At 39.4% G+C, this 26,943-nt stretch overlaps 1 protein-coding gene across 8 annotated transcripts in view; it reads left to right on the top strand.

The window, feature by feature from the left end:
- The window catches only part of TENM2 (teneurin transmembrane protein 2), a 1,550,877-nt gene that overhangs the window by 159,985 nt on the left and 1,363,949 nt on the right, over positions 1-26,943 (top strand). For all 8 annotated transcript variants that reach the window (XM_066591118.1, XM_066591117.1, XM_066591116.1 and 5 more), the window contains exon 2: positions 9,500-9,775. In XM_066591118.1, the coding sequence (XP_066447215.1) occupies positions 9,500-9,775 (276 nt within the window). The remainder of the gene's footprint in view (positions 1-9,499; positions 9,776-26,943) is intronic.

Genomic DNA, 26,943 nt, shown 5'->3' with positions numbered 1-26,943 from the left:
TACTGTAATTTTACTAATACTGGGCTCTGCCCATAATGCTTCAACGGAAATGTTACTGGGGCAGGTCTATACTGCTATAACAGAAATGTAACTAATAGTGGGCTCTGCCCATACTGCTTCTGCGTTAATGTTACTGGGGTCTGACTATACTGCTACTACTGAAATCTTATCAATACTATGCTCTCCCTACACTGCTGCCAGGGAAATGTGAATCTGCTGCTTTGCCCATACTGCTTCTACGTTACTGTTACTGGGGTCTGACTATACTGCTACTACTGAAATGTTACAAATGCTGTGCTCTTCCTACACTGCTGCCAGGGAAATGTGAATCTGCTGCTTTGTCCCTACTGCTTCTACGTTAATGTTACTGGGGCCTGTCTATACTGCTACTACTGAAATCTTACCAATACAATGCTCTCCCTACAATCCTGCCAGGGAAATGTGAATCTGCTGCTTTGCCCATACTGCTTCGATGTAAACCTTACTGGGGCCTGTCTATACTGCTACTACTGAAATGTTACAAATACTATGCTCTCCCTACACTGCTGCCAGGGAAATGTTTATCTGCTGCTTTGCCCATACTGCTTCTACGTAACTGTTACTGCGGTCAGACTAAACTGCTACTACTGAAATGTTACAAATGCAGTGCTCTCAGTACACTGCTGCAAGGGAAATGTGAATCTGCTGCTTTGCCCATACTGCTTCAACGTTACTGTTACTGGGTTCTGTCTGCACTGCTGGAACTGAAATGTGACTGGGGCATGTCGCAACTGATACTACTGAAATGTTACTGGGGTCTGTCAATACTGCTGGAACTGAAATGTTACTGGGGTCTGTCTAGACTTATACTACTGAACTGTTACTGGGGTCTGTCTACACTGATACTACTGAAATGTTCCTGGGGTCTGTGTATACTGCTGCAAATGAAATGTTAGTGGGGTCTGTCTTCACTGCTGCCAATGAAATGTTACAGGGGTTGGTGCATACTCTTACCGCTGAAATGTTACTAATTCTCGGCTCTGCCTATACTGCTGCTACTGCAATGTTACAGGGTAGTGGAAACGGAGGCTTCCCAAAGACATGTTGGTGGCGAGGCCGCGCTACTAGGTTCCACAGGCGTGACAACTTTTCAGCGACGCGGTCACTGGGAAGGTGCATATAACCACGGACACGGGGACAGGACACGTCCCATGCTCTCGGTCCACACGGACTGCACATTAGGGAGTTGTAGCTGCCTGTGTTGACTTATAAAAACCCCGGTCTGACTGGGGCATGCAGTGTGGGCCGAAGCCCACCTGCATTTAATCTGACGTTACCTCAGCTGTGCTGGGCAATGCAATGGGATATATTTATGTACCGCCGGTGGCTTCCTGGTACCCTCCCATGCTGTCGGTCCACACAGACTTCACATTAGGGAGTTGTACCTGCCTGTGTATACTTATAAATAACCCCAGTCTGACTGGGGCATGCAGTGTGGGCCGAAGCCCACCTGCATTTAATCTGACGTTAGCTCTGCTGTCCAGGGCACTGCAATGGGATATATTTATGTACCGCCGGTGGGTTCCAGGGAGCCACCCTGCTGTGGGTGCACACGGAATTCCCATTGCGAAGTTGTACCTGCCTGTGACTATTTATAAAAAACCCCGGTCAGACTGGGGCATGCAGAGTGTGCCGAAGCCCACCTGTATTTAATCTGACGTTAGCTCTACTATCCGGGGCACTGCATTGGGACAAACTACAGGAGCAATACAGCGCTAATGAGACGTGCACGGCTACGCTAGCATTGGAGTCTGCTGTAGGCCCGCGATTGCTGAGGGTTTGTTCAGAGGCCTATGTCCTGGGTGCAGTAAAAGTGCGCTTCCTGTCTAGGATTGCTGAAGCTGTGGGCCGAGGCCTATGCCGTGGGCGCGGTGCAAGTCTGCCATGTTTGGCCGCTCAGATCAATTTTTTGTTCATGTCTTGGGTTTCCTAGGACCCACCTATGCTGTTGTTACAAACTTAGTTCCCATCGCAGTGTTTGACCTGTCTGGCACAAAGACACTGACTGACTTGCGTATGGGGGCAGAGCGCAGATGGCTTTCCCCTTGCAGTGTCGATTGAGCTATGCGACACCTTGACAGAATGAATAGTGTGTGGCACATGGATTCCCCATTGCTATGCCCACGTTTGCAGCTCCTGACGGAGGTGGCAGAGGATTGGATTTCTCATTGCTTCTGTACAGCATTGTGGGCTATCGCCCCGCCCCTTTTAAAGAGGGTCGCTTCCTGGCCCTGCCAACCCTCTGCAGTGTGTGCCTCCGGTCCCTCCTCATGGCAGACGCACTTATAAATAGACATGAGGGTGGTGCGGCTATGAGGCCAGCGTGTGGCATGAGGGCAGCTGAAGGGTGCGCAGGGACACTTTGGTGTGTGCTGTGGACACTGGGTCGTGTGGGGGGGGGTTGAGCAGCATGTAACCCAGGAGAAGAGGCAGCGGTGTGTCCCGCAGGCAGTGCTTGTGCTTGGTTGGAGGTATTGTGGTGCTTAGCTAAGGTGTGGCTTACTAATGAGGGTTTGTCCAAAGTAAAAATTGTTAGGGGGAGGCCCACTCTTGCCGCTATTGCGGCTTAATAGTGGGACCTGGGAACCTGAAATGCAGCCCAGCATGTTGCCCCTCGCCTGCCCTATCCGTTTCTGTGTCGTTTGCATCACTTTCTTGGGCTTTGCAGATTTTCACCAATGAAAACCTTAGCGGAGCATGGGTGATATACAAAAATGCTCGAGTCGCCCATTGACTTCAATGGGGTTCGTTACTCGAAACGAACCCCTCGAGCATCGCGGAAAGTTCGACTCGAGCAACGAGCACCCGAGCATTTTGGTGCTCGCTCATCTCTATTCACAATGTAATAAATTCAACTCACATCTTCACATATAGGGTGAAGGGTATAGGCTCTCTGAGGCCCTTTAGGCATAGAATGTTAAACTAAGGATTTCTTCATGCCACCCATATTTCAAAAACCTAATAAGTGCTGTCTTTTTAGGATATTTAACAAGTATATCCCAAAAATTTGAACCACTTAGCCTACTTTATCTTCCGTCTTAACCTTCCATCTAGTCTGGATGCAATTGTATGTTCTATTTAAGCAGCTGTGATGAACCACCTGGAAAATTTTAGTCAGCATCAGTATTTGAGTGCTTTTCTTTTATTTTGCTATCGAAGTTCTGGCTGCCATTATCACATGGAAGATTATAAGAAGATCTTCCGAGGAGTAGTCTTCTGTGCCCAGTGACAAAAGGTCCACCTCTAATCCCCACTGTCCTGGAATTTGTAAAATGGAGCACAGTGCATGTTGGATTTGGTCCCAGAAGTTTTGCAGAGGATAGCACAACCTCCAGATATTAAGTAATGAACCTACTTGTTTGTGGCTTCTCCAGCACAGTTCAGAGATTTGTGGATAAATTTTGGCTAAGTGGGATGGGGGTTAAGTACCATCTGTATATCAATTTCCAATATATGTGCATATATGTGACCATTGATCTGCGGTGAAATTTTGCTTCAGTTCCTCTTCCCATCTGGTTTTGAAAAGAAGTACAAGAGGTTGAGAGCATCTTGATAGTTCTGCATATCCCTAGAGATGCCCTTGGTTTGGTTTCTGGTGTTCTATATATAGAATTCTTAGCTATTAAGGGGGTGTTGTGATTGGGGAATTATATGACGAAAGATAGTGTCTTATCTGTAGATACTTATAAATTTCCATATGGGATATTTGGAAGATTTCATATATTTGCATAAATGCTCTGAATGAGGACTTCTTGAACAAATCTTCCACTGTGTGAATGCCTGTAGCGCACCATGTACTCATGTCTATCTTTGGTATCAGTAGTGGGATCACCACCACTGGCAATTTAAGAATTTGTAGAGGGAGGATGTCCAGTATTTATAGATATAAGTTGTCAAATGTGCATGGTTGATATAGTGGGGCTCGGTGATGATTGGAATTTTTTTGTTAACCTAGAAACCCACAATAAGTAATTAAAAGAATTTTTAATCCTGTTTGTTCATATTTCTACAGAGCAGCACCAGTTTTCTGGAAAGTGCTACCCGAAAGTATCAAGTTACTGACCAACATTTGCGGTTTTAAGCGTGCCTTAACACAGTGTGCAGCTAATGAGCAATTTATTGCTTGGTACACGGTCACATCCTGCGTTTACACTGGAAAATTATTGGTCACAATTGCTCATTTAAGCTTTTTTTTAATGCTGATAGCTGGCACGTGTAAAAGTACCTTAAATTAAGTAATTTCACTTATAGTCAGGGGTTGTATGTGGTTTCCCTACTATCCCTGATGGCAGACATTGGTGACAAGGATCATGTAGTTGGATTTAAATTGCACAATCCATTTGTTCTCAGGTAAATAACCCATCTAACAGTGGCTTTCTTCATTTTCTACGTTCAGAACAGGTTTATTGGACTAGCTGACTTTGCATCTATATGGGGGGGTTAGGAAAGATAACTGTCTCAACAGCTTCCTAATGTGTATGGCCAGTCTTACAATGTAGCTCTTTTATGCCCTTTGCTGGCTCTACCTCCCCTGTTTTTCCCCTTGCTGTTAAGGTCCCCCAGGGCTCGGTCCTAGGCCCCCTCCTTTTCTCCATTTACACAGCCCCTATTGGACAAACAATCAGAAGATTTGGTCTCCAATACCACCTCTACGCTGATGACACACAGTTATACACCTCTTCCCATGACATATCTGTACCTTTCCTCCAAAACCTCACCGACTGTCTGTCCGCTGTCTCTAACACTATGTCCTCTCCATACCTAAAACTGAATCTCTCAAGAACTGATCTCCTGGTATTTCTGCCCTCTACTAACCAAGCTCATCCTGACCTGTCCATCTCAGTGTGGGGCGCCACCATAACTCCCAGACAGCACGCCCATTGCCTTGGGTCATATTTGACTCTGATCTCTCCTTTACCCCCACATCCAATCGGTTGCCTGAACATGTCAGTTGCACCTTCAAGAACATTGCAAGAATCAGCCCTTTCCCCACCATGGACATGCTAAAAATGCTCACTGATGCTTTCTTAAACTCAAGCCTCAACTATTGCAACTCACTGCTGATTGGCCTCCCCTGGTCCAGTTTCTGCCTCCTCCAATCCATCATGAATACGACAGCCAGGCTCCTCTTATTGTCCAGCCGCTACTGATGCCTCTGCCCTATTCTAGTCACTGCACTGGCTGCCTGTCACATACAGAATTCAATTTAAACTCCCTACCTTCAACCATAAAGCTCTCCATAGCACTGCGCTGCCCCACATTGCCTCCCTAATCTCAATCCATCACCCAGCCCAGGCCTTGCACTTTAACGAAATCGGACTGAGTGCCCCTTTAATTTGAACCTCTCATTCCCGCCTCCAAGACTTCCCCAGAGTAGCACCAGTCCTCTGGAATGCGCTACCCAAAACTATCGGTGCAATCCTTGATTAACAAAACTTCAGTTGTGCTCTAAAAATGCACCTCTTTAGGGAGGCATACCATATCCCCTAACCAAACCTCTCTGTACTCCGCCTGATTAACGTGCTCCCTGTCCTATTGACTGCAACCCTGCTAGCAGACATCAACCACCCCCTGCAGTCATACTGATTCAGCCACTATAGGGCTAATGTCTGACCATTGTCTATGTGTATAGCATCCCTCACTCTCCACCTCACCATACCGCGCACATCTCCAGCCCCTTTACCTTCTGTATCACCCCATTACTTGTAGTATGTAAGCTTGTTGGAGCAGGTCCCTCACCCCTACTGTTTCCATCAACTGATTACTACATGTAACCGTGGTTTAAGTATTTTTGTACTTTTGTCTTTCTGTATCCCCCCTGTTCTAAGTGCTGCGGAATATGTTTGCGGTATATAAATAAAGAGTATTATTTAAGACATGAATTACTGAGAATTACCATTGCAGTTTGAGCAATTAGCAATAGATGTTACGTTTAAACAGGCACTACATAAATGTGATTTTTCTTTTTGTTGCACAAGAAAATGTATTGCCAGAGCACAAAGCATTTATTATTCTGAATGCATAGAATATTTATTTTTTTATACTTTTCCAGAATTGATTATTATTACCGTCTTCTCTACTATAATGGTATTGATCTGCTAGAATTACATCTCTTCAATACAAGTGCTTGTATTGCTTATTGTTTTATTTCAGTTTTCATTGGTTATTTTCAATTTGCACTTTTAGTTCTGTTCTCTGCTTTAGTACAAAAATTGCAAGCTAAAGTTGAATAATTTCTTTTTTTAAAGATTCTTATGATTGCATTTACTGCCTCTACATGTTTACATGTTCATTTTATTTTCCAAATAATTTTTTCCCTAACTTTTTAAATAAACGTATGCACAAGGATGCACATATTAACTATAAGGTTTTGATCACAAAATTAAAAGCTTTTTTTCAGTCAAATGTTTTTTAGTCAAATCCTGTAGTATACAATTGAAGATGACATACAAGGCTTCCTCTATTAGTTTTTTTTGCCCTTTATAAACCTAAAAATGCCTAAAATTATCACAATGTATATAAAAACTACAATATCAAAAATGCATTACCTTTTTTCTTTTTTTAATATCTACTAATCTACATGTTAAGTCTTCCAAATGACTAAACTCAGGATTTCAGACAGAATGCTGACACTAAGAAACAGACTTCCCACTAGCCAAACAGCGAACTAAGACAGAACACTAAAATGGTTAAACAGGCTTCACAAACAGACTTGAATACTTGCCAACAGGCGAACTCAAGAGAACTCGGACAGAACTGCAGGACAGAATCTCAAACGGACTCTGTAACGTGCAGATAAACAGGAACAAAGGCAAAATACAGAAACTGAGAAATAGACACACACTCACCAAATGGCAAACTCAGATGGAACTGTGATACAAACTTCACGGACAGACTATAATACTCGTCGACACTGTAGGACTCAGAGATGGACTACATACTCGCGGACAGGCATAAACCAAAGACTGCTTAATGCATAAAACAATCACCTACATGCCTCCACACCTAGCCAGATGAAATAACTATAGGACATATGAGACATTCATTTCTATTTTGACCAAGCTACTCAAGCCCGTTAGTCCACTTAATAGGGCCTTAATGTCTCGCGGGTCCCTACACTAACTAACTCCAGGAAACCTGCCTACATGCAGGGTGATCATCCTGACAGGGCACCTAGGGACATACCTCGGCCTCAATAAAAGATCCATAGCAAGACACAGTTCACACTACATGAAAGAAAAACTGCACAGACATACAAGAACATGACACCGATCACCTCAAAACACACACTGAACATGCCCGCTTACACTTCTTGTCTGGCAACATGCATAGTCACACAGGAACATAACCTTGAACAGACAGAGGAAAGACTAGCAGCCACAACAAAGGGACTGGTATACATATGAGCAGCAGACCTGGGGAATTGGCTGGCTGGGAAAATCCACACCCAGCCAGCTCAATCAACCCTCATCTGTGCAGCTGAGCTGCCAGGAAAACATGTAGAACAGATCCCAGCAGAATGTTTTAACACTACATAACTTTGGCAGGAATAAAGGAGCATGACATGAAAGCAAAAATTTGGATTCTTCACCAAATTTTCTAATAGATAGATTAGATAGATTGGATGGATAAATGGATGGATAGATCTCAAATGCACCTCCTCCCATTTTAAAATATAGGTTCTGTTCCAGGGTGGTGGTTTTTAAAATGGCCCCCATGTTGGACACCGCCTCTCTCAGATTTGCCCCCTTGGCAACATGCCATACAAAAGATGGCATTCCCAAAGCCTGTTTTCCATTTATTTAGGTGTCTCCATTACCTTTGAACCATCCTGTACATGAAACATTGGACACCTTTATCTATTACTCGCTTAACTTATTTTCAACCAATCTTGAATGATTTCTTAGTCCATTTTCCTTCATAGTTGGTGTCTGACTGCCAAGAGACCCTTTTTGATTCATAAACCACCCATACCAATTTTTTTCATGACATTTTCAAATTCAAATCGTAATATCTAGACATGTAATTAATTAATCTAAAGAAAAAGGATGCCTGATGCTTCAAAATGTACCAGTACTATGCTTTACACAATACCAGACAATACTTAATATAGCTTATCTTTAGAAAATTGGAAATGGAATCTGTAAAATCCCTAAATAGTTCCTCTACTGATGAATTTGTTGCCACTTTCATCAAAAAGCTTGTAATTTTGATGTAGTCTATAAACATTGTGCTCTTTGCAACTTCAAATCTGTTGAAAAAAATGGGTTGGACTTCGATGCTTTATAAACATGGTAATCATCTAAAAAACACCAACTATGTCAATGTGTTTGTTCATAAACTAAAAAAGAAAATTGATTCAACTATTAAATATTCAAAGATGGATCTACAGTTAAAAATGTCATGCAAAAATGTTGAAAATAATGCTAATAATATACATCAACAAAGACTGTTGAAAATGTAACTACAGTGACAGTTTCATTATCATATATATAAGTTGGGTTCAAGCAACTGTTAAAATGCTGAGGCTGGTCTTTTTATGAATCAGTCACAATTTGTACAAAATCCTACTTTCCACCAAAGATTTTACTACATAGCATTTTCAAAGCCCAAAATAGAGAAATGGCAACCTCAAGATCATGTAGAAAATTTGCTTTTATTGCACATTCGAACACAAATGAATTATTGCACACACATGGCCCAGTAAAGATCGCAAACCTGTTGTAATTCTTCTATGTCGTATCCAACATATTAAACCCAATCTGCAGAGTTCCCTTGAGACTAATAATAATCAATTAAAGAAAAATATACTAGTAATGCTTCCTGGTACTATACATATTTACCTTTAATGCCAATCCCATCCTCTGCACAAACCTGTAAAAAGGCTGACTATGCGAAGATATGAAAAAGAAAATAAACACACAGACTTGTTCATAAAGATAAAAGCCAGTTTGACAGGAACACACAGGGGGTGTATTTTTGTACCTATACTATAAATGGGAGTCCCCGCCTAATCACAAGTCTACTGACCCAAACTAACAATGTCATAGGGATCTAGGATGCTGTAAGTACAGGTCAGTAGATCCACAGTTGGGCTGAGACACTCATCTGTAATATGAGCACAAAATGTGCCAAGAATATGTTTATGTCAAATGGGTCAGGGTTCATTGTTTTGGGAGATTCCATAACTTTTTATAGCCGAGAGCATTGTTCGTCACTCTGCAAATGAGATGCCTGCATAGGTTACCCATACAATATAGGTATATGACACTGCTTTATATTATATATTATCATAGTCAAATTAACCATGCACACTGCTATATACGCAGAAGAGTTTTAAGTACATGTGACAGCAGGTCATGACCTTATGCGAGGCCTGCTTTGGGATAATCTCATTGATAAAAATTCGTAGCAAAAATAGGACTTTCTATGTCCATTAATCTTCCTTACTTTCTTCTAGGAACAAACTTCACTCTGGCTGAACTAGGAATATGTGAGCCCTCTCCACATCAAGGTGGCTTTTGCTCAGATATTGGGATACTCCACCAAACTTATGCTTTGAGTGCTGGTTCTGACATCGACTCTGATACTGAGGGAGGAATGTCTCCTGAACATGCAATTCGATTATGGGGTAGAAGCATAAAATCCCGGAGAAGCTCTGGACTGTCAAGTCGTGAAAACTCTGCACTGACACTGACTGACTCTGACAATGAAAATAAATCAGATGAAGAGAACGGTAGGATTGCTTTCCAAATACAGATTTAGCTCAAATTAAGATAAAAATGAATAATGCTCTTTAGAAGAATTAATTATCCCCTCACTTACAGCATCGTAGACAATGTGCTATTACAAACCTGATTAACTTTCCAATAAAACACTTGAGTATAAGATATTATTTATTAAACGTGTTGGTTTTATATGTAAAAAGTTAATGTACCTGTGAAAAAGCATTTAGATTTTTTATTGAGCAAATAGAGAGCATAGATGAGCCAAAACTAATTGCTATTAAATATAACTAAGGGGTATTTATTGCTTCCTGATACTTTAACGAATAGTAGTTTCCTAGATATGTTAGTTTTTGGACTGCTAACTTAAAAAAAGATATATATCTATTATATTTATATAATTTTGTTTTAAGAGAAAACTGCCATGGTTGATATAAAATAGCTGTGGTTATTTTATATATATATATATATATATATATATATATATATATATATATATATATATAATATAGTTTTTTGTTTTTTTTTCAACTGAGCATATGTCGCCATTTCTTGCCTTAATGATGCAGTCTTTTTAGATTCATTCATTTTACACAGTAGTAAAGACAGATTTTAACTCAAAAATTATTTCATCTTGAAAGATTTTCTCATTTAAATTAGAAGTGATATAGAATGTTTTTTTTAAGTTTTTTGCTGTGTATTGTAATATAAAATCATTATGAAGAAAGTATATGCTATTTTGTGTTTTAGGAAATTTGCTCTTTTAAAACCCATTTACTTTGTGTGTCCATATGGTATGGTTTTTCACTTTGGAATACTACATAAAAGACTTAACAAAAGGAAACATACAAGGCACAGATGCGGAAGGGAACAAGAACCCTTTTGGCAAGAATTTATAATCTTACAGTTTGTCTTGTTTCTCTTTCATTTCTACTTATTGTGAAGACTGAACAAACACTTGTAGCTCAACAATTATGGGGAGGAAAATTGATCCCCATAATGAGTCTTAGTGCGATTCAGAGCTCTGATTATCACCATCTGTTAAGATGTAGAAAGTTCTCCCAAATCTAAACTCAAAATTATGTTACTGTCTTGATTGCCAACCATAATTAGAAGATATTATTAATTGACTATCAATAAGAACAGCTAGGGCTATACATTGTTTAGATTTTTTTAAGTAAAAAGGAAACACATTTTTGGCAGTAAGCTAAGCTATTTAGGTTGTTGTTTTTTTTTTAAATTCATTTAGGGTGTACAGTATTTACATATGCAAAGTTATTTAGACATTTTTTTCTGCCGTGATCTGCAAAAACTAGTAAAAATACACCCTTTAAAAAAATAGACCCTTTACATTATGTGATTCTCATGTAAATGGGAAAATGTGCCATAAGCTAATAAATTCTGTACGGGGACGAACAATCCTAATAATGATGATTTGTCCCCACACCAGCGATTCTCTGCCATGTGTGATCAGCAGGAATGAATGTCAACTGACATGCTTTGTTAATCTACTCTGGTTTACAACAGTTCAGGAATTCCGTAGAATAAAAAGACCCTAAGCAAGTCCCAGTCATTTAAATTTTACTAGATCCTTTAATGATTTAAGAAAGGTCAGAGGTTATCAATCTTTACATAGAACCATTTTTCTAAATGTAGTTTGTTCATCTATAAAGTCTACTATAGAAACTAGTTTATGAACTTAGTGACTCATTTTTATGCCATGTCTTCTACTATATTAGCATTTAGATATGTTTTTATAAATTCCACTTCAGAATTGCTTCTCCTACAGTATTTGCAATATTGTTGTGTATATGTGTGATGGTTTCCACAAGACCACGTAAATCCATCCTAGCCACCTATGATGACCTGGTCTGCTACTAAGTTTACCAAACTTATTCTGGTGCCAACTAGCAAGGACTTAAATTTACAAAGATTATGAAACTTTAATTTGGGGGGGGGGGACGTGCAAAAAACAATGGTGGGCAGGGGATGAATGAGGACTAGAGATGAGCGAGCGTACTCGGAAAAGCACTACTCGCTCGAGTAATTTGCTTTATCCGAGTATCGCTGTGCTCGTCCCTGAAGATTCGGGTGCCGCTGCAGCTGACAGGTGAGTCGCAGCAGGGAGCAGGGGAGAGCGGGCGGGAGAGAGGGAGAGAAAGATCTCCCCTCCATTCCTCCCCGCTCTCCCCTGCAGCTCCCCGCTCCGTGTCGGCACCCGAATCTTCAGGGACGAGCACAGCGATACTCGGATAAAGCAAATTACTCGAGCGAGTAGTGCTTTTCCGAGTACGCTCGCTCATCTCTAATGAGGACTTATTTTTCATTTATTGAACTTTAGACACATAAAAATACTGTGGGGGTGGGTTGCAGTTATGGAGCAGTACATAGAACCTTGTGTGGCGCAGTGTGTTAAGGCAGCAGAAATGCAGTCCTCAACTCTCGCTCACAACCTGAAGATTGCAGGATGACTCAGTCTTCCGTCCTTCCGATGTTGGTAAAAAGAGTACCCAACTTGCTTGGGGAGTAAAGGATGACTGAGCAAGGCAATGGCAAACCACCCCGCAAAAACAGTTTGCCATGAAAATGTCATGTGCCGTCAGTCATGACTCAGTGCTTGTACCAGGGGACTTGACCTACCTAACATTTTTTTGTGTTCTTCTGTAGACATAGCAAAGGAGGAGACTCCTTCTGTAGCCTGTTATTTTACTGCCAGACATAGGATAACAAGAAAGAGGGAATGTCCAGTCTTCTGTAACACATTGTGAAGATTTCTTAACATATTTCTCAGTTTAAATTGCAATACGAAAGAAGATAGAACTGATAAAGATGAAAAGAGGAATTATTGGGATTTTTTTTATATTTTGCATATCTAATGTTAGTAAAAGCCTTCCTGCTTAAAGTAGATAAATATGTAGTATTCATGTTTACTCTATTAGAAATTAGGACTACAACTCGAAATCTTTTGCAATACAATTGATTTCAGTTAGCGTTCTTGACTGACAAACCATTAATAAACAAATAATTTTGTTACTGTTCTTCTCTGTGTATTTTTCCTGCATTATTACCCTTGCCAACCAGTGTGGTCAGGACCTAGTTAAAGCTAGCTTTAATTGAAGTTCAATATAAAATTACAATAGGCTTTCTACTCACTCAATAGCTGTAGTCTGAGTTATACATTTTTAATTTTCTCACTTTCTGCCTACTCACATTTAGCATCTTCTATAGTTAATCACTTCCTAAAACAGCAATCACTTGAAAGCTTAAATTGAAGTACTAACACTTTCTGGTAGTGAATGATGTGATCAACTGTTCCCTCCTGGGTTTTTAGATGTTCTCTGTGCAGATATTTCACCTGGCATTTCATGAATGTTATTGTGGGATGCTGTTTAATTGTAACATGAATAAAATCATCAAATGATCTTGATAGGACTGTTTTTAATATATGTTTTTCCAGAGAAAATAGATAATCTAAATATGACTCTTAACCCCTTGAGTGGCACGCCCGGAAAAGTTCCGTGACGAGCTCCACTGCTCATAGCAACATAGCCCGGAAGATTTCCGGGCTATGTATCACTATGGGAGCTGCAGAGCACAATGCCACAAGCTGTGACAGTGTGCTCTGCCTGCACAGTCCCACAGAGAACAAAGTAAGGGCTTTGAAAAACCAGCAGATGATATTGCCAACATGTCGGCAATGTCCTGCTTTGTTTACAGGTTGCCATAGAGACCATCGGCTTGTCAGAAGCAAGCCGATGGTCTCTGTGGCAGGGAGAGCTGGTTGTTAGCTGTCAGAGGACAGCTAGGTACTAGCTCTTACAGCAGAGATCAGAGAAAACCTCCGAGCTCTGCTGTGTTAACCCTTTACATGCTGCAGTCTATGTGACTGCAGCATGTAAAGGGCTGTCACTGCAGCATGTAAAGGGCTGTCACCATCGGACCCCTGGAATGTGATCAGGGGTCCTGATGGGTCCCTGTGGAAGTCCCCTAAAGGGACAAAAAAACATAAAAAAATTTTAAAAAATTAAAAAAAAAAAAAGTAAAAAAATTATTAAAAAAATAAAAAAAACACTTGTCTCCCTTTACTTTGTAAAAAATCAAAAATACAATCACACATGTGGTATCCATGTGCGTCGTAATGACCCAGAGAAGGAAGTTAATACATTATTTAACCCCTTAATGACATGGCCCCTTTTTTCTTTTTTCCCCATTTCTTTTTTTCCTCCCCCCTGTTTAAAAAATCACAACTTGTCCCGCAAAAAACAAGCCCTTATATGGCCATGTCAATGGAAAAATGAAAAAGTTATGGCTCTTGAGACGCAACTGCAAAACTAGTTGAAATTCAATGATTAGACCATTTTAAAAAACCTGCCCTGGTGGGCACGACAGGGTGGTAGGAAACCTGCCACTCAAGGGGTTAATAGTAGTGAAAAAAAAATAATGTAAAAAAAAGATTTTGTAATTTATAATGACTTATGGAAATATTACCTTCCACTGTGAATTAAACAAAAGAATCAAATGCATTTCCAGCACTATCTCCACCCCTTACTTGTAAGCTTTTGGTTAAAGATAAAGACTGATAAATACCTGGAGCTACATTCATCTTCATTCCTTGCGACTAAAAGGAAGACTCTTGCGAAAGAAGAGTTTCACCTTTAAATTTGGAAGAAAGCATAACCTGTAAGGCCACTAACCTAAGTATCTTACTTGACTGGTCAAGCTGAACTTAGAGCATTTACAAAGAAACTTATATAATAGATAAATGTAACTTTTTGGTACCTTGGTTACAAAATGTTTAGTGAAATATAAACCAATCACCCATAATATTAAAGCCTCATACCTAAGACATGGCCTTTACAAGACGTTTGAAGGTGTCTTGTAGTATTTGGTATCAAAATGCTAGCAGCAGATCATTTAAAGGGGGATTCTTGTTGCAGTAGATGAGTGAAAACTTTCAATTCCTCCACTAACCAAAATACCCCTTTAAGTCCTGTAACTTGTGAGGTGGGGTCGTGGACTTGTTATATCCAACTCATTGCTCAGATGCTCAATAGGATTGAGATCTAGAAAATTTGAAGGCCAAAAAAACATTAACCTTCTGTCATGTTCCTCAAACCATTCTTAAATAACTTTCGTAGTTTGGCAGGGCACATTATCCTACTAAAAGAGTCCATTGCCATGTGGGAGTAACATTGCCAGGAAGAGGTATACTTGCTTGGCAACTATGTTTAGGTAGGCAGCAAGTGTCATGGTATCAACACGTATGGCAGGATCCACAGTTTCCAAGCAGAACGCTGTCAAGGCCATTTTGACTGCCTCTACTGGCTTGCCTTCTTCCTATGGCACATCTTGATACCATTTTGACCTGGGTAAGAGATACATGCACCCAGTCACCACATGTAAAAGGAAGTGGGATTTATCAGATTAGGATAACTTTTTCCTTTGCTCTGTGGTCCAGTTGTGATGCTTATGTGCCCATTGTATAGCACTTCTGGTGGTGGACAGGGTTAAGTAAAAGGCGGAATTTATAAGACCCACTGGAAATGCTTCAAAAAGTGAAAGGTCTATGCTTGTAACAATTACATCCTCAAAAGCATTTAAATTCTACAGCAGCATGTAATAGCACTAAAATATACAGCATTATATACATTTTGACATACATGGGTACAATGTTATAGCGGAACTGAAGTATGAACTGCACATTAGCTTTAGACCATAGTAAATCCCTCTTTAAAGTTTTGGTATGAGAACTACTTTAGAGAATTGCTTCTATGTATGTGTAGGTAGATATATAGATAATTGCATAAAGTATGTCCCTGGTCTTAATTATTACAAATTCCTTGTACATGATCTTGCATACTTCATTATAATTTAGTACATTACATTTAGCTATGGAGTGCACAAGCATGCATTCCTAAGCATTACGATGATCAGAGCAACACAAAGGTTGTCTCCATAGCAATATGTATAGAAAAATAATATTTAAATCCAATGCAAAACGAATTTCCTTTAAAAATTTCAAAATATCATGAACATGAACCCCTAGAAATGAAGCCAAGCTTTTAGATGCATGAAAAATGTCCATGAAATTGCATAGCAATCGGAATGATTTTTAGAGAAATGTGCCAGAACACAAGTGGACATGCTAACTAACATCCTTTTCTATCCATTTAACATTTCCAAGTAGAAACAAGAACAGCTTAGAGTAATGAAGTTTTCATGCCATTAAGTTCCAAGACCCTTTTGTGAATTGTCAACTGCAAATGCCAATTGTGATAGTTTGCTATGTTGGACACCTGTCTACTGGGAACCAGAACAAGTCACAAATTAATTTCACTTTCTCTGTTCAGCTACATCCACACGATAATGAATGAAGTTATTGCTTCTGTAACCTTTACATTACCCATACGTTCAAAATTGAAAGGCTGTCTGGTTCCACCCATTTCATAGGCAATTATTAGTCAGCATCGATTTGTACCGGTGGCATTACTTGTTAGTGCCTTGATTGCTTGTCACTTGCTGCTAAATTTAGGAATTACAAGCTGAAACGCATCCGCTGAGATGCACATCAACATAATTACACAACTGTAAGGTGCAAACAAGTAAGTGCCTATGCCACAACTAAAAACCAAGACAGAGCTATTATAGATATGCTTGTCAAACATCTTAGAACTTGTATCACTGCGCCATTTATGAAAATAAAGCCACCTGATGGATGTCGTTTAACAAATATAAGATGTCTATTAGACAGGCAGAGGTGTTAACTTTAGTAAAGTTCCTGCTCTTTCTAGCTGACAGATTTCTGTTTAGCTCAAGAAAATCAATGTGTTTTTTTTCACATCGCTGATTTTATGAAGTGTTGGGATGTATTATCATATAGATTGACAGTTGCCCCACTAGTTCAACACCACAGCATGGACGCTTACAAAGCTATCATTAATTTCTTACGCTTGTACCCAGCTACGTCTTCCTACATAATAAACACTGTGTCCTTCAGAGCTCAATCAATAACCTTTTAGGTATGCTTCTCTTGAAGAGGAACTAACAGCAATCCATACTTGAATCAAAATGATCTTTCCTGTGCAATGTAGGTTTACAAATATGAATAAGAATATGACTTTTATGGGTTTTGATTTTTGTATGTATAGTACACCCTAAAAGGTTTTTGTGTTGTGCTCCATTCCCTGACCTAGCAGAAATTGTGCAATTTGTTGCAAACATTGTGGACAGCCATTAAGTGTACAGAATCAATATTTAGTACAATTTTAAAACCTTTTCTCACTGGGAGACTATAACACAATATGTAACATAACTGGAAGGCAGCGAAGGAGTTAATGGCTACTGCTTTTTTTTGCTTTCACTGACTTTACACAAACCTTGTAATAATATGAGATGAGAATCCTGTAACAAAGGCTTTTTGTATAATATATGAGGCTATTCTTTTCTTGGTAACATTGAATAACCTTCTGATAATCCCTTGATATGAGACATTTAGGTTTAACATACATTTTTTAGGTTACAGAAAATATTGACAAAGTGGAATTGGGTACTTTAGATGTATTGGGAAGATTAATGATCGGCTTCAGTGATACACACCTGTTTTTAAAGATGAAACTGGAACTTGTATGATATAGCCTTGATTGATTTCACAAAATGTCATAAGTGAATATGATTTAACAAGGTGCCTTGCGGACCAATTGATGGATTCACTGACTTTTTCCCACTGCTTCTCTCAGTTAGTTTCTCTATTCAGTAATTAAGACTTTGAACATTGGATCGTGTAAGATCAATATTCTAAACCGAAAGGGATTTCTTATGTATATGTCTCTGAGGTCAAGAAAAGATGTTATGTAAGAAAGAATCCCTTGGCTGCTACTGTGCAATTCTTAGCGGGAATTCCGTATTGGGCTTTTGTAGCAGTGTGCTTACTCAGGAGGATATGTAAATTTTATAGTGTATGTATATTAGTATGTATGTCATCCTACCTGGGAAAGAAAGCAGAGATAAAAAGGTATTTAAAAGAAAGCTCCAGAAAAAAAAATATTGTGTTATGTACAAAGCAGTGTCAGTCAGGTCCATGCTTGACAGGCTTATGTTTTTATATATGGTAGTGGCATGCTTTTATTTAACACTAGCTTATTTACCTGGCATTGCCTGGGTTTCTGCTCTTAAGTCACATTTCAGAAGGCTCCGTTTTAAATTTCTTGGCATGAAAGTAGCTACATATAGGATACATTAATCCAATAATCTACAGATGTTGATCCTTGTGACCATCATATTAAAAAACCTTCCACCAATAAATTGGAATAACTTGCCACCCTTGATGCACTGGTTCTGTCTTTCTCTTTTTGAATTTAGGCTTTATGCTGTGTTTCTGCAGCCTTTGATGTAGTGGCTCTTTCCCACAATACTTAGTTAGGCCTCACACTGTTCTGTGGTTTCTGATGCCCTTGATACATTGGCACTTCTCCTTTCTCTATGAATTTGGGGTTGATGCTATTCCGGGGTCTTTCCAGTCCTTTGAAATCTTGGCTCTTACTCATTTTTAAGTCATTTTTGCATGTTCCTTCTCTCATTCGCTGACAGTAATTTTACTTTCTATGCTAGACTTGTCCAATGAGTTTCTATTTCTTTCAGAGGCATTCCAGATCCACCACACATCAACATAATTCATCCTCAGAACCACAAAGCATATTATTTCACCATAGATTATAAAATAGACCTAATTTATTGAAGCTGTAATATAAAAAATGGTTTGTTGCTCATAGAAACCAATCATCACTCCTTAAGCTGCTCTAGTAAAATAAAAGCTGTGATTGGTTGCTTTAAGTAACAAACAGTTAAACCCCCACCCCACCCTTCCTTCCCCAGTATTTTAAGATGGTCATGGAGAGTATGTGTACCAGGTTTGGTCACGATCCATCAAGACATGTAGAAGTCGATGAAAATCAAACAAACATTTCCACTTATATATATTGTGTATATAGATTGCAGATAATTGCAACATATTATTTCTGTTCTGTTCTATTGTTGTACTAGAGTATAAGCTTTTACTGGAGTGTTTGTAAATATTTTGTTCAATTGATTAGGGTATTAATTTACAGAATACTGGTTAGCAGTTGGCCAGGGTGAGAAAATTAATTCTAAACATTTGTTGTAATAGAAATTACGTACTGTGTATGACATTCATTCGGCAATATCTTTTATTCTTTTATATATAAAATAAATCTCAGTGGTGATATATATGGGAAATTTAGCACATGTGACCACACAATACAAAATGCACAAGGTTTATGCTTGCAATTAAAACCATATTTGCCCCAAATTGACTATTATGCTTCCATTTTTTTAAAGCTTCAGTTTAGTCCTATTGGGTTTTACTTGGGAGTTTTCTGTTTTTCTTCTGTTGCAACAGCTCCAATCTGTAGGAAATCCTTGTATTTTCAAATGGTGTCTCCTTCAGACCTACAAGATATGGCCAGAATTCATTAACTCTGTTAAAATCTGTTTACGTTGTGTGACAATGTTCACAATCTAGCATCATTTCCCTAGTGTATATTCACCGATAGTGCACTGAAGAAGCTATTCCGGAAATGCTCCTAAGAGCCCTGCATTATTGTATACATTGTATAATTTGGGGATCAAAAATACAACTTCATGCTTTATTCCCACGAGTGCATATAGGGCGCATTTTCATGCCAGGGCTCATATTCAGTACCCATGTGAAGCATTGATTTCCAATGCAGCCATTCACATGGGCGAATGTACGACATGCAAATACGCCGGCAGCGCAAAAAAAATAAACATACCTTGCCGGCGCATATATGGTAAGCCAAAAGATAATTCTGGAACTATATTTTGGCTAATATACACTGGCGGGTCCAATAGACTCCTATGGGAGCAGGGAAAGAGAAGGGATGGGGAGGCATTTTTGCAGCATCCAACGCTATGAAAAGCTTACAGGTGCCTCTTTATAGGCACTGGAAGGTATCCCGAGGATTTTGGCAGAGCAGGGGTTTTTCAGGGTGCGGCGTATTTTTTTGCTAAAAACGGCAATCGCAGTCGTGTGTACGAGAAAATGCTGCCCGTGATCGCGCAAAAAAGCCCATTCAGGTGCTTATACGGAGTAGGCGTGAAAACATAAAAACGCTGTCGCCATATATGCTTTTGTGGGAAGGAGCCCTCAGATATATAAAGAAAAACTAAACGGATATGTTAACTGGTTAACGAGAAAAGAAAGGTGATAGTCTTTCTGTCATCTCATTGAGAAAGATAATATTGTAACACTAGTTGGATGCAGAGACCCTAACTCTTATAAATTTCATCTTCGATTACTGTGGCCAATTTGCTGTGGACACCTACAGATGCATTATTAATTAACTTGACATTTAATGCATGTGATAACTGAACTACAGTGCCTTACAATACTGTAAATTGAGTTATCATGATATGCCAGTCATATTAGCAATTGCTCTGCCTTTCCTGATGTTACATTTACCAAATCTGCTATGTGCACTTATCTTTATTTTGTAGTTATTACATGTGTCTCCAATTTGCTGTGGGCAAAGTTTTTATTGGACCGATTTTTGTTAGCAACTTTACTGGGTCTCTTGTGTTTTGCATACTCACAGCAAATGAAGAGATCTCTATGCTGTGACCATACAAACACACAAGATCCAGTTAAACGGCTAATAAAGATCAGTCCAATAAGAATTATACGGCTTTGGCCGCAGCAAACTGGAGACACACATATAATGCCTACAACAGCTGATTTCTAGGGCCACGGTCACTGCAATCAGAGCAGGAATCAGAATGCGCTGACCATAGCCCAGCAGCCCAGGTTGGTGAGCCACGCACAGCTCCCATTGAATTCAACAGGAGTTGTGCCTACTGTACAAACCTGGGCTGCTGTGCTATGGTTGGTGCATTCTGCTTCCTGTGTTTGCAATGACAGTGGCCACAGGTATCAGCAGATCGGCAGAAGTCCAAAAGGTGGGTTCCCTTTAATCATCTATTCATGACCTATTGGTCATCAATAGAAAAAAAATTTAAAAAGTCCTGGAATACTCTTTAATATCTATCATTTATTGAGTTTTTATTGGTTATAACTTGAGCTGCCCCTAGGGCTGGTATGGCTTTTCTTTAAAGTTTATTTCTTCTGTAATTTTTCATTTTTTAAACCTTTTTTATATGGTCAGTAGCTCTAAAATTGATCTGCTATTCTGACATTTGGCACAGTTTGAGATTACCCAGGTCTACTAAGAGTAACTTTTTCTGGTATATGTAGTTATCATTTGATCACCACAAGCAATAGTTTGTATTGTTTGCTTAGGTGCTTTAAACAATAATTGAGCAACACCAATTGCTAATAAGTATATAGTACAATGATTATAGAATTATAGCATACAAGCAGAATTCCACATTTTAATATATAACATACTTTCAAAATAAATATATTAAAATAACATTTTAACGAGAATACCCACTGCTACTTTTTTCTTTTTAAGTAGAAACTAGCATCAATTCAGGAATGCTATATTTTAAGTGCCCAGAATAATATTATAATTGTAGTATAATTACTGTAATTATACATTAGTGCCTGTAATTATGTGTTTCTACAGTTTACAATATATATCTTCTAGCAAACTCCATATTTAATTGTAGTAGAGAAATAATGTGACAAATCTGTAATACTAAGTGTAACGTTAACTTGGTAGTAGTTACAATTAAAAGTATCTGTAAAGTGTGGGTAAGAACATACAGTATTCCGTTCAATTTCTTAAGAAATTCTTTGGTTACATCACAATAACTCCTTGAACTCTTGGTTTGACCCCTAGACTTGCTTTTGTTTTTCTTTCCTCTCATTAATTTGTTTACATGGTTTAATGGCTAAATTAGTTATATTTAGACTGTGCAGATGTGTCATTTCAGTATAATATGCTATTCCTTTGTACTCAAGGTAATAATTTATCATTGCTGCTACCGAATTGCATTGCAGGCTTCGAACCTGTGTCATTCAAAACTGAATGTGATGCATTGTATCAAAAATGTAGGAGATGAAGATACCCATTGACCTGCCTACATAGGGCAAATAATGGGACCAATTTTATTGTCTGATTTTGATATCTACTAGGTTATTAGTATCACCTTTCAATGTGGATATAACCTCAAGGATATGCTAGTTCACAGCTATATTAGCATGTCACTGACACATCAGGTTCCAACTCACAAGCACCCACTGAGGGGTTCCATCCTTGTGGCAATTGTGCCTTTTGCCCTGTCGTAATGGATACAATAACTTTTAAAAAGCCCTTGAATGATAAGGTGTACATCCTCAAACAATTAATTAATTGTAGAAGCAAGACAATAGTATATACTGCTATATTCTCCTGTCCGAAAGTATATGTTGGAAAGACTATACAGGAGCTCAGGAAAAGGATTGGAAAAACATTAATGCTCCATTCGTACAGGGGCTGATACCCCCTGTTTTGAGACACATTAACATGATGCAGGGGTCTTCAAATATAGAACAGCACGTGGGTTGCCAAAGAATATTCCATACTTGCATCCTAAAAGGACATGCTTCTTTATTGCGTCCACATACAACATTTTGACTGCTATCTCCGGTCTTTGTCAAGCCAATATTATACAACACTTATAACACATTATATACATTACACTAATACAGACAAAACCAATCACCACACCGTATTAATTAAAACGGACCCAGCAAGATTATCAATCTGGATAGGCTGTACCTGGTAATAACAGCAGGTGAGCACACAGAGACCGCCTTGAGAGAGCCCATTATTCCATGTGTTGTCACAGACAGCCTGGACACTCCTGGTATCTCAACCGTAGCACTGTGCATGCACACACTAATCATCGGCTCTTGCAATGCTATTAATCTGTCAGCTGATGCTCTAACCGGGTATACAGGAAAGCCCCCTCATTGTGCAGAACGGCGCATGTGTGGGACCATAAACTAGTCCACACACAAGCAGACACTGCCAAGCTCTGTGACACACTCCCATCAGACCCAAACCAGTGCAGTGATATGTTAAACCTTAAGGGCCAATCCTTTTTATGTGTAGGGCAATGTCAAATAACTGTACATTGCATAAATCATCAAAAATGTTACATTTAGACATTAATAGTAAAGTGCAAGGTGCAGAAGGTTATGAAACGGGCCTCTACCACCTGTCCATAATAGAGGTACCCACAAATGCTTTCTAAGGAAATCCTTTCTAATGTACTTTCAGCCCACATAGCATCATAGAATAGAAGGGTAGAGTTGGAAGGCACCTCCAGGGTCATCTGGTCTAACCCCATGCTCAGTGCAGGTTTAACTAAATCTTCTCAGATATTTGTCCAGCCTATGTTTGAACACTTCCATTAAAGGAGAAATCACCAGCTCCTGTGGTAACCTGTTCCACTCATTGATCACCCTCACTGTCAGAATTTTGTTTCTAATATCTAATCTGTCTCTTCCCTTTGAGTTTCATCCCATTGCTTATAGTCTTTCCTTGTGCAAATGAGAATAGAGCTGACCCCTCTGCACTGTGACAACCCTTCAAATATTTGTAGACTGCTCTTAAGTCTCCTCTCAGCCTTCTTTTTTGCAAGCTAAACATTCCCAGATTCTTTAAGGGTTCCTCATAGGACATGATTTGCAGACCGCTCACCAGCTTGGTAACTCTTCTCAGAACTTGCTCCAGTTTGTCTCTCTTTTATAAAGTGGGGTGCCCAGAACTGGACACATTATTCCAGATGAGGTCTGACTAAGGCCGCCTGCACACGAGCGGAAATCCCGCCGCGGGATTTCCCGCGGGATTTCCGCCGCTGAAAGTTTGCATAGGAGTGCATTAAAATACGCACTCCTATGCAGACGGCCGCGGTTTGGCCGCGCGAAATCTCGCGCGGCAAACAAACCGCGGCATGTCCTAATTTTCTGTGGGGCACGCACTCACCCGGTTGCCGGCTCCGGTCTGCGCATGCGCCGGCTGCGCGGCAGCCGGCACATGAAAGAGCCAGGGCCGCCAGGCGCGGGTGAGTACGCGCTCGTCCCTGCAGGCGCTTGGGTCGGATCACGCAGCGAGAATTCTCGCTGCCGGATCCGACCCGCTCGTCTGCAGGCGGCCTAAGGAAGAGTAGAGGGGAAAAATTACCTCACATGATCGAGACTTTATGCTTCTCTTAATACATCCTAGAATTGTGTTTACCTATTTGGCTGCTGCATCACACTGTTGACTCATGTTCAGTGTATGATCTATTAGTATACCCAAGTCTTTTTCACATGTGCTGCTTAGCCCAATTCCTCCTATTCTGTATGTGCTTTTTTCATTTTTCTTGCCAAGATGTAGGACTTTGCATTTCTCCTTGTTAAATACTATTCTGTTAGTCGAAGCCCACTGTACAAGCTTTTTTAGATCTTTTTGAATACTCTTTCTTCCTTAGTGTTCGCTATTCCTCCAAGGTTTGTGTCATCAGCAAATTTGATCAGTTTCCCATCAATTCCCTCCTCCAGATAATTTATAAAAATGTTGAATAGGATCATACAGAGTTCTTCTCAAATAATATTTATTAAAGTATATACATCCATAGGTCACAAAACCTCCATTGGCAATAGTATCAAAAAAAAAGGTGTCACAAGAGGTGTCAAACTAGGTAGTCGATCGGTTAGAGCATCTCATGATACAGCATCACATAGCTGTTCATTTAGCTGAGCCAGCAACCAGATTAATTTATTCCATCAGCGATTCATGTCAAGAGGACACAGTCGTCATGCTGCTCTAACTCTCTTGAGGACCTGTGAACATAAATAAAAAATAAAATAATCCAAATGAGAATATGACAAATCAATAAATGCACAATTATATCTACTCCCTGAGAAAACCAAGCAACACTTTCAAAGGTATGGTAATGGTTTATATTCCTTGTTTAAACCCTTTGGCTGCAAAGTATCCAGTTTGAACATCCACCTTAATTACCCTGTCACCACTCCTAATATTGGGGGGTATGGATTCAATGACCCTAAAGCGTGATTGGCTGACTGTATGGCCAAACTCCGCAAAATTTTTTGCTACAGGGAATTCTGTGTTTTTTTTTGTGATTGAGAATCCTTTTGATCTCAGTGGTCGTCTCGCCAATGTAAAGTAACCCGCAAGGGCAATTGATCGTGTATACTACAAAGGTTGAAAGACACGTAAATCTACCCCAGATGAATTAAGTTACACCGGGCGTGAATGGGTAAATGTGTCACCTTTGCTTACATTGTTGCAACAGACAAATCTCAAGCACAGGAAATGTCCATGCTTAACCAGAACCAATGTCGGTTGTCCATTGCTGGTATGGAAACGTTGTCCATTATGCATCAATTTGTCCTTTAAGTTACCACCACGACGATAAGCAATTACAGGTAGTTGTGCAAATTTCGCAATATTTGGATGACAACATGAGAGCAGATGGCAATATTTGCTGATAATGTGCTTAATTTTCCCACTAATCGGTCCAAAAGTGGATACAAGTGGACTGCGTGTAGATTTATCCATCCTATTATGTCATAGATACCAACAGGGTATCTGGAATAACTTCTCTAGCTCTCATCCTATGTTTATCCACAACCTTTCTAGGGTAACCCCTGGTGTAAAATATCTCTGATACGAGAAAGGGGATGATCAATAAATTCATTATCCACTATCCATCTGACCCCGAGCATCTGTCTCTAAGGTAACAACCTGATCATATTAGGGGGATGATGGCTGTTGATGTGTAACAAATAATTTCAATCAGTAGGTTTGGAATATAAGTCAGTCATTAGCTTACCCCCTTGATTGATGACCAGTACATCAAGAAACTAGAGTATTTAACTAGAGGGGGTCAAAGTAAACTTCAATTCTGGTAATAGGCCATTTAGCTTATGGTGAAAAGTTGTCAGCTCTGATTCAGTATTGTTCCAAATGAAAAAGATATTGTAGATATACCTCTACCATACCCAGACCTTGGTGCAGGGGGGTGAGGTTGATAGTTTGAAATTTTGGGGCATTGCATAAATTTGTGTGGGCCTTCATCAAGGTAATTTAGATGCGAGACTATATTTTGCTTAAAGAGTAGAACCCAAAATGGTTTCAATGACTGTTTCTCAATTGGGGTATTTGTGTAACTGATACTTGAAATTTTGTTTAAGTTCTATATTAGTGACTATATGTATTCTACTATTGGAGTTGTGTTCATTTTCACATTTGTTATAGCTCTGTATGACTGTTCATTCTGGGTGGGTTAATTTACTCACTATGAATTAAGGGGATTTTTATATACATGGGGTCTAATTATTCATTTTGAAATATAAATAGAGCCCTCTATGAATATGGTGTGGTTGGTAGATTATTCTCCAATCGGAAAAACGGGAGTGGTGTACTATATAATATATATATATATATATATATATATATATATATATATATATATATATATATATATATATATATATGATCTGCCAAATGTTGTAAACTTTGAGGATTTGGGACATCAGATCACGTTATAAAGCCTGGAGCAACGCAAACTGGTCAAGAGTGAGGAAATTGCAATTAGTATCTCAATTGATTAATATATACATCTATCAATTAACTGACAGATGCATATACATTTTTCTTATGTAAGCGTTTTTTGACTGATCTGGTAGTGCAAAGCACTGAGATTATTTGTGCAGATTCTAAGTGTACATTTTCCCTCGGAACACATGCCCGGGTTATCTTACCTGTGGCAATGCTAGTTTGATAGGAAGGATTCCTGTAGGTCTCCTCATCTGCTGATGTATATTCTGTCCAAGAGCACTGGCATGGTAATGCTAAAGTGATTGGGATTTCCATTGCTCTTCTCCCCTCCTCTATTGATGTGCACTCCCTAATGGAGTGCTAGCATTGATATGCTATGAAAGATTAGTCTCTTCCTCTATTGAATTACACAATAAGATGCGGCAGTGCTTATGTGATACTAGGGATTTCCCTTGGTCTCTTCCTCTACTGATGTACACACTCTGTGAGTATCTCCACACTCTTGAATACTATGACGCTGTAGAGATTCCTGCCCTAATTAGCCGGATATGCTAAGTCCTGGGGCTCTGCTAAATGGTCAGTGAGCCCTGTAGGGTCAGCCCTCTGTCCTTATATATACTTGCTGT

This window comes from Eleutherodactylus coqui, chromosome 2 (assembly GCF_035609145.1).
Source record: "Eleutherodactylus coqui strain aEleCoq1 chromosome 2, aEleCoq1.hap1, whole genome shotgun sequence".
Taxonomy (NCBI): Eukaryota; Metazoa; Chordata; class Amphibia; order Anura; family Eleutherodactylidae; genus Eleutherodactylus; species Eleutherodactylus coqui.
The sequence above is the reverse complement of the archived record's forward strand: the minus strand, read 5'-3'. Positions and strand labels throughout refer to the sequence as shown.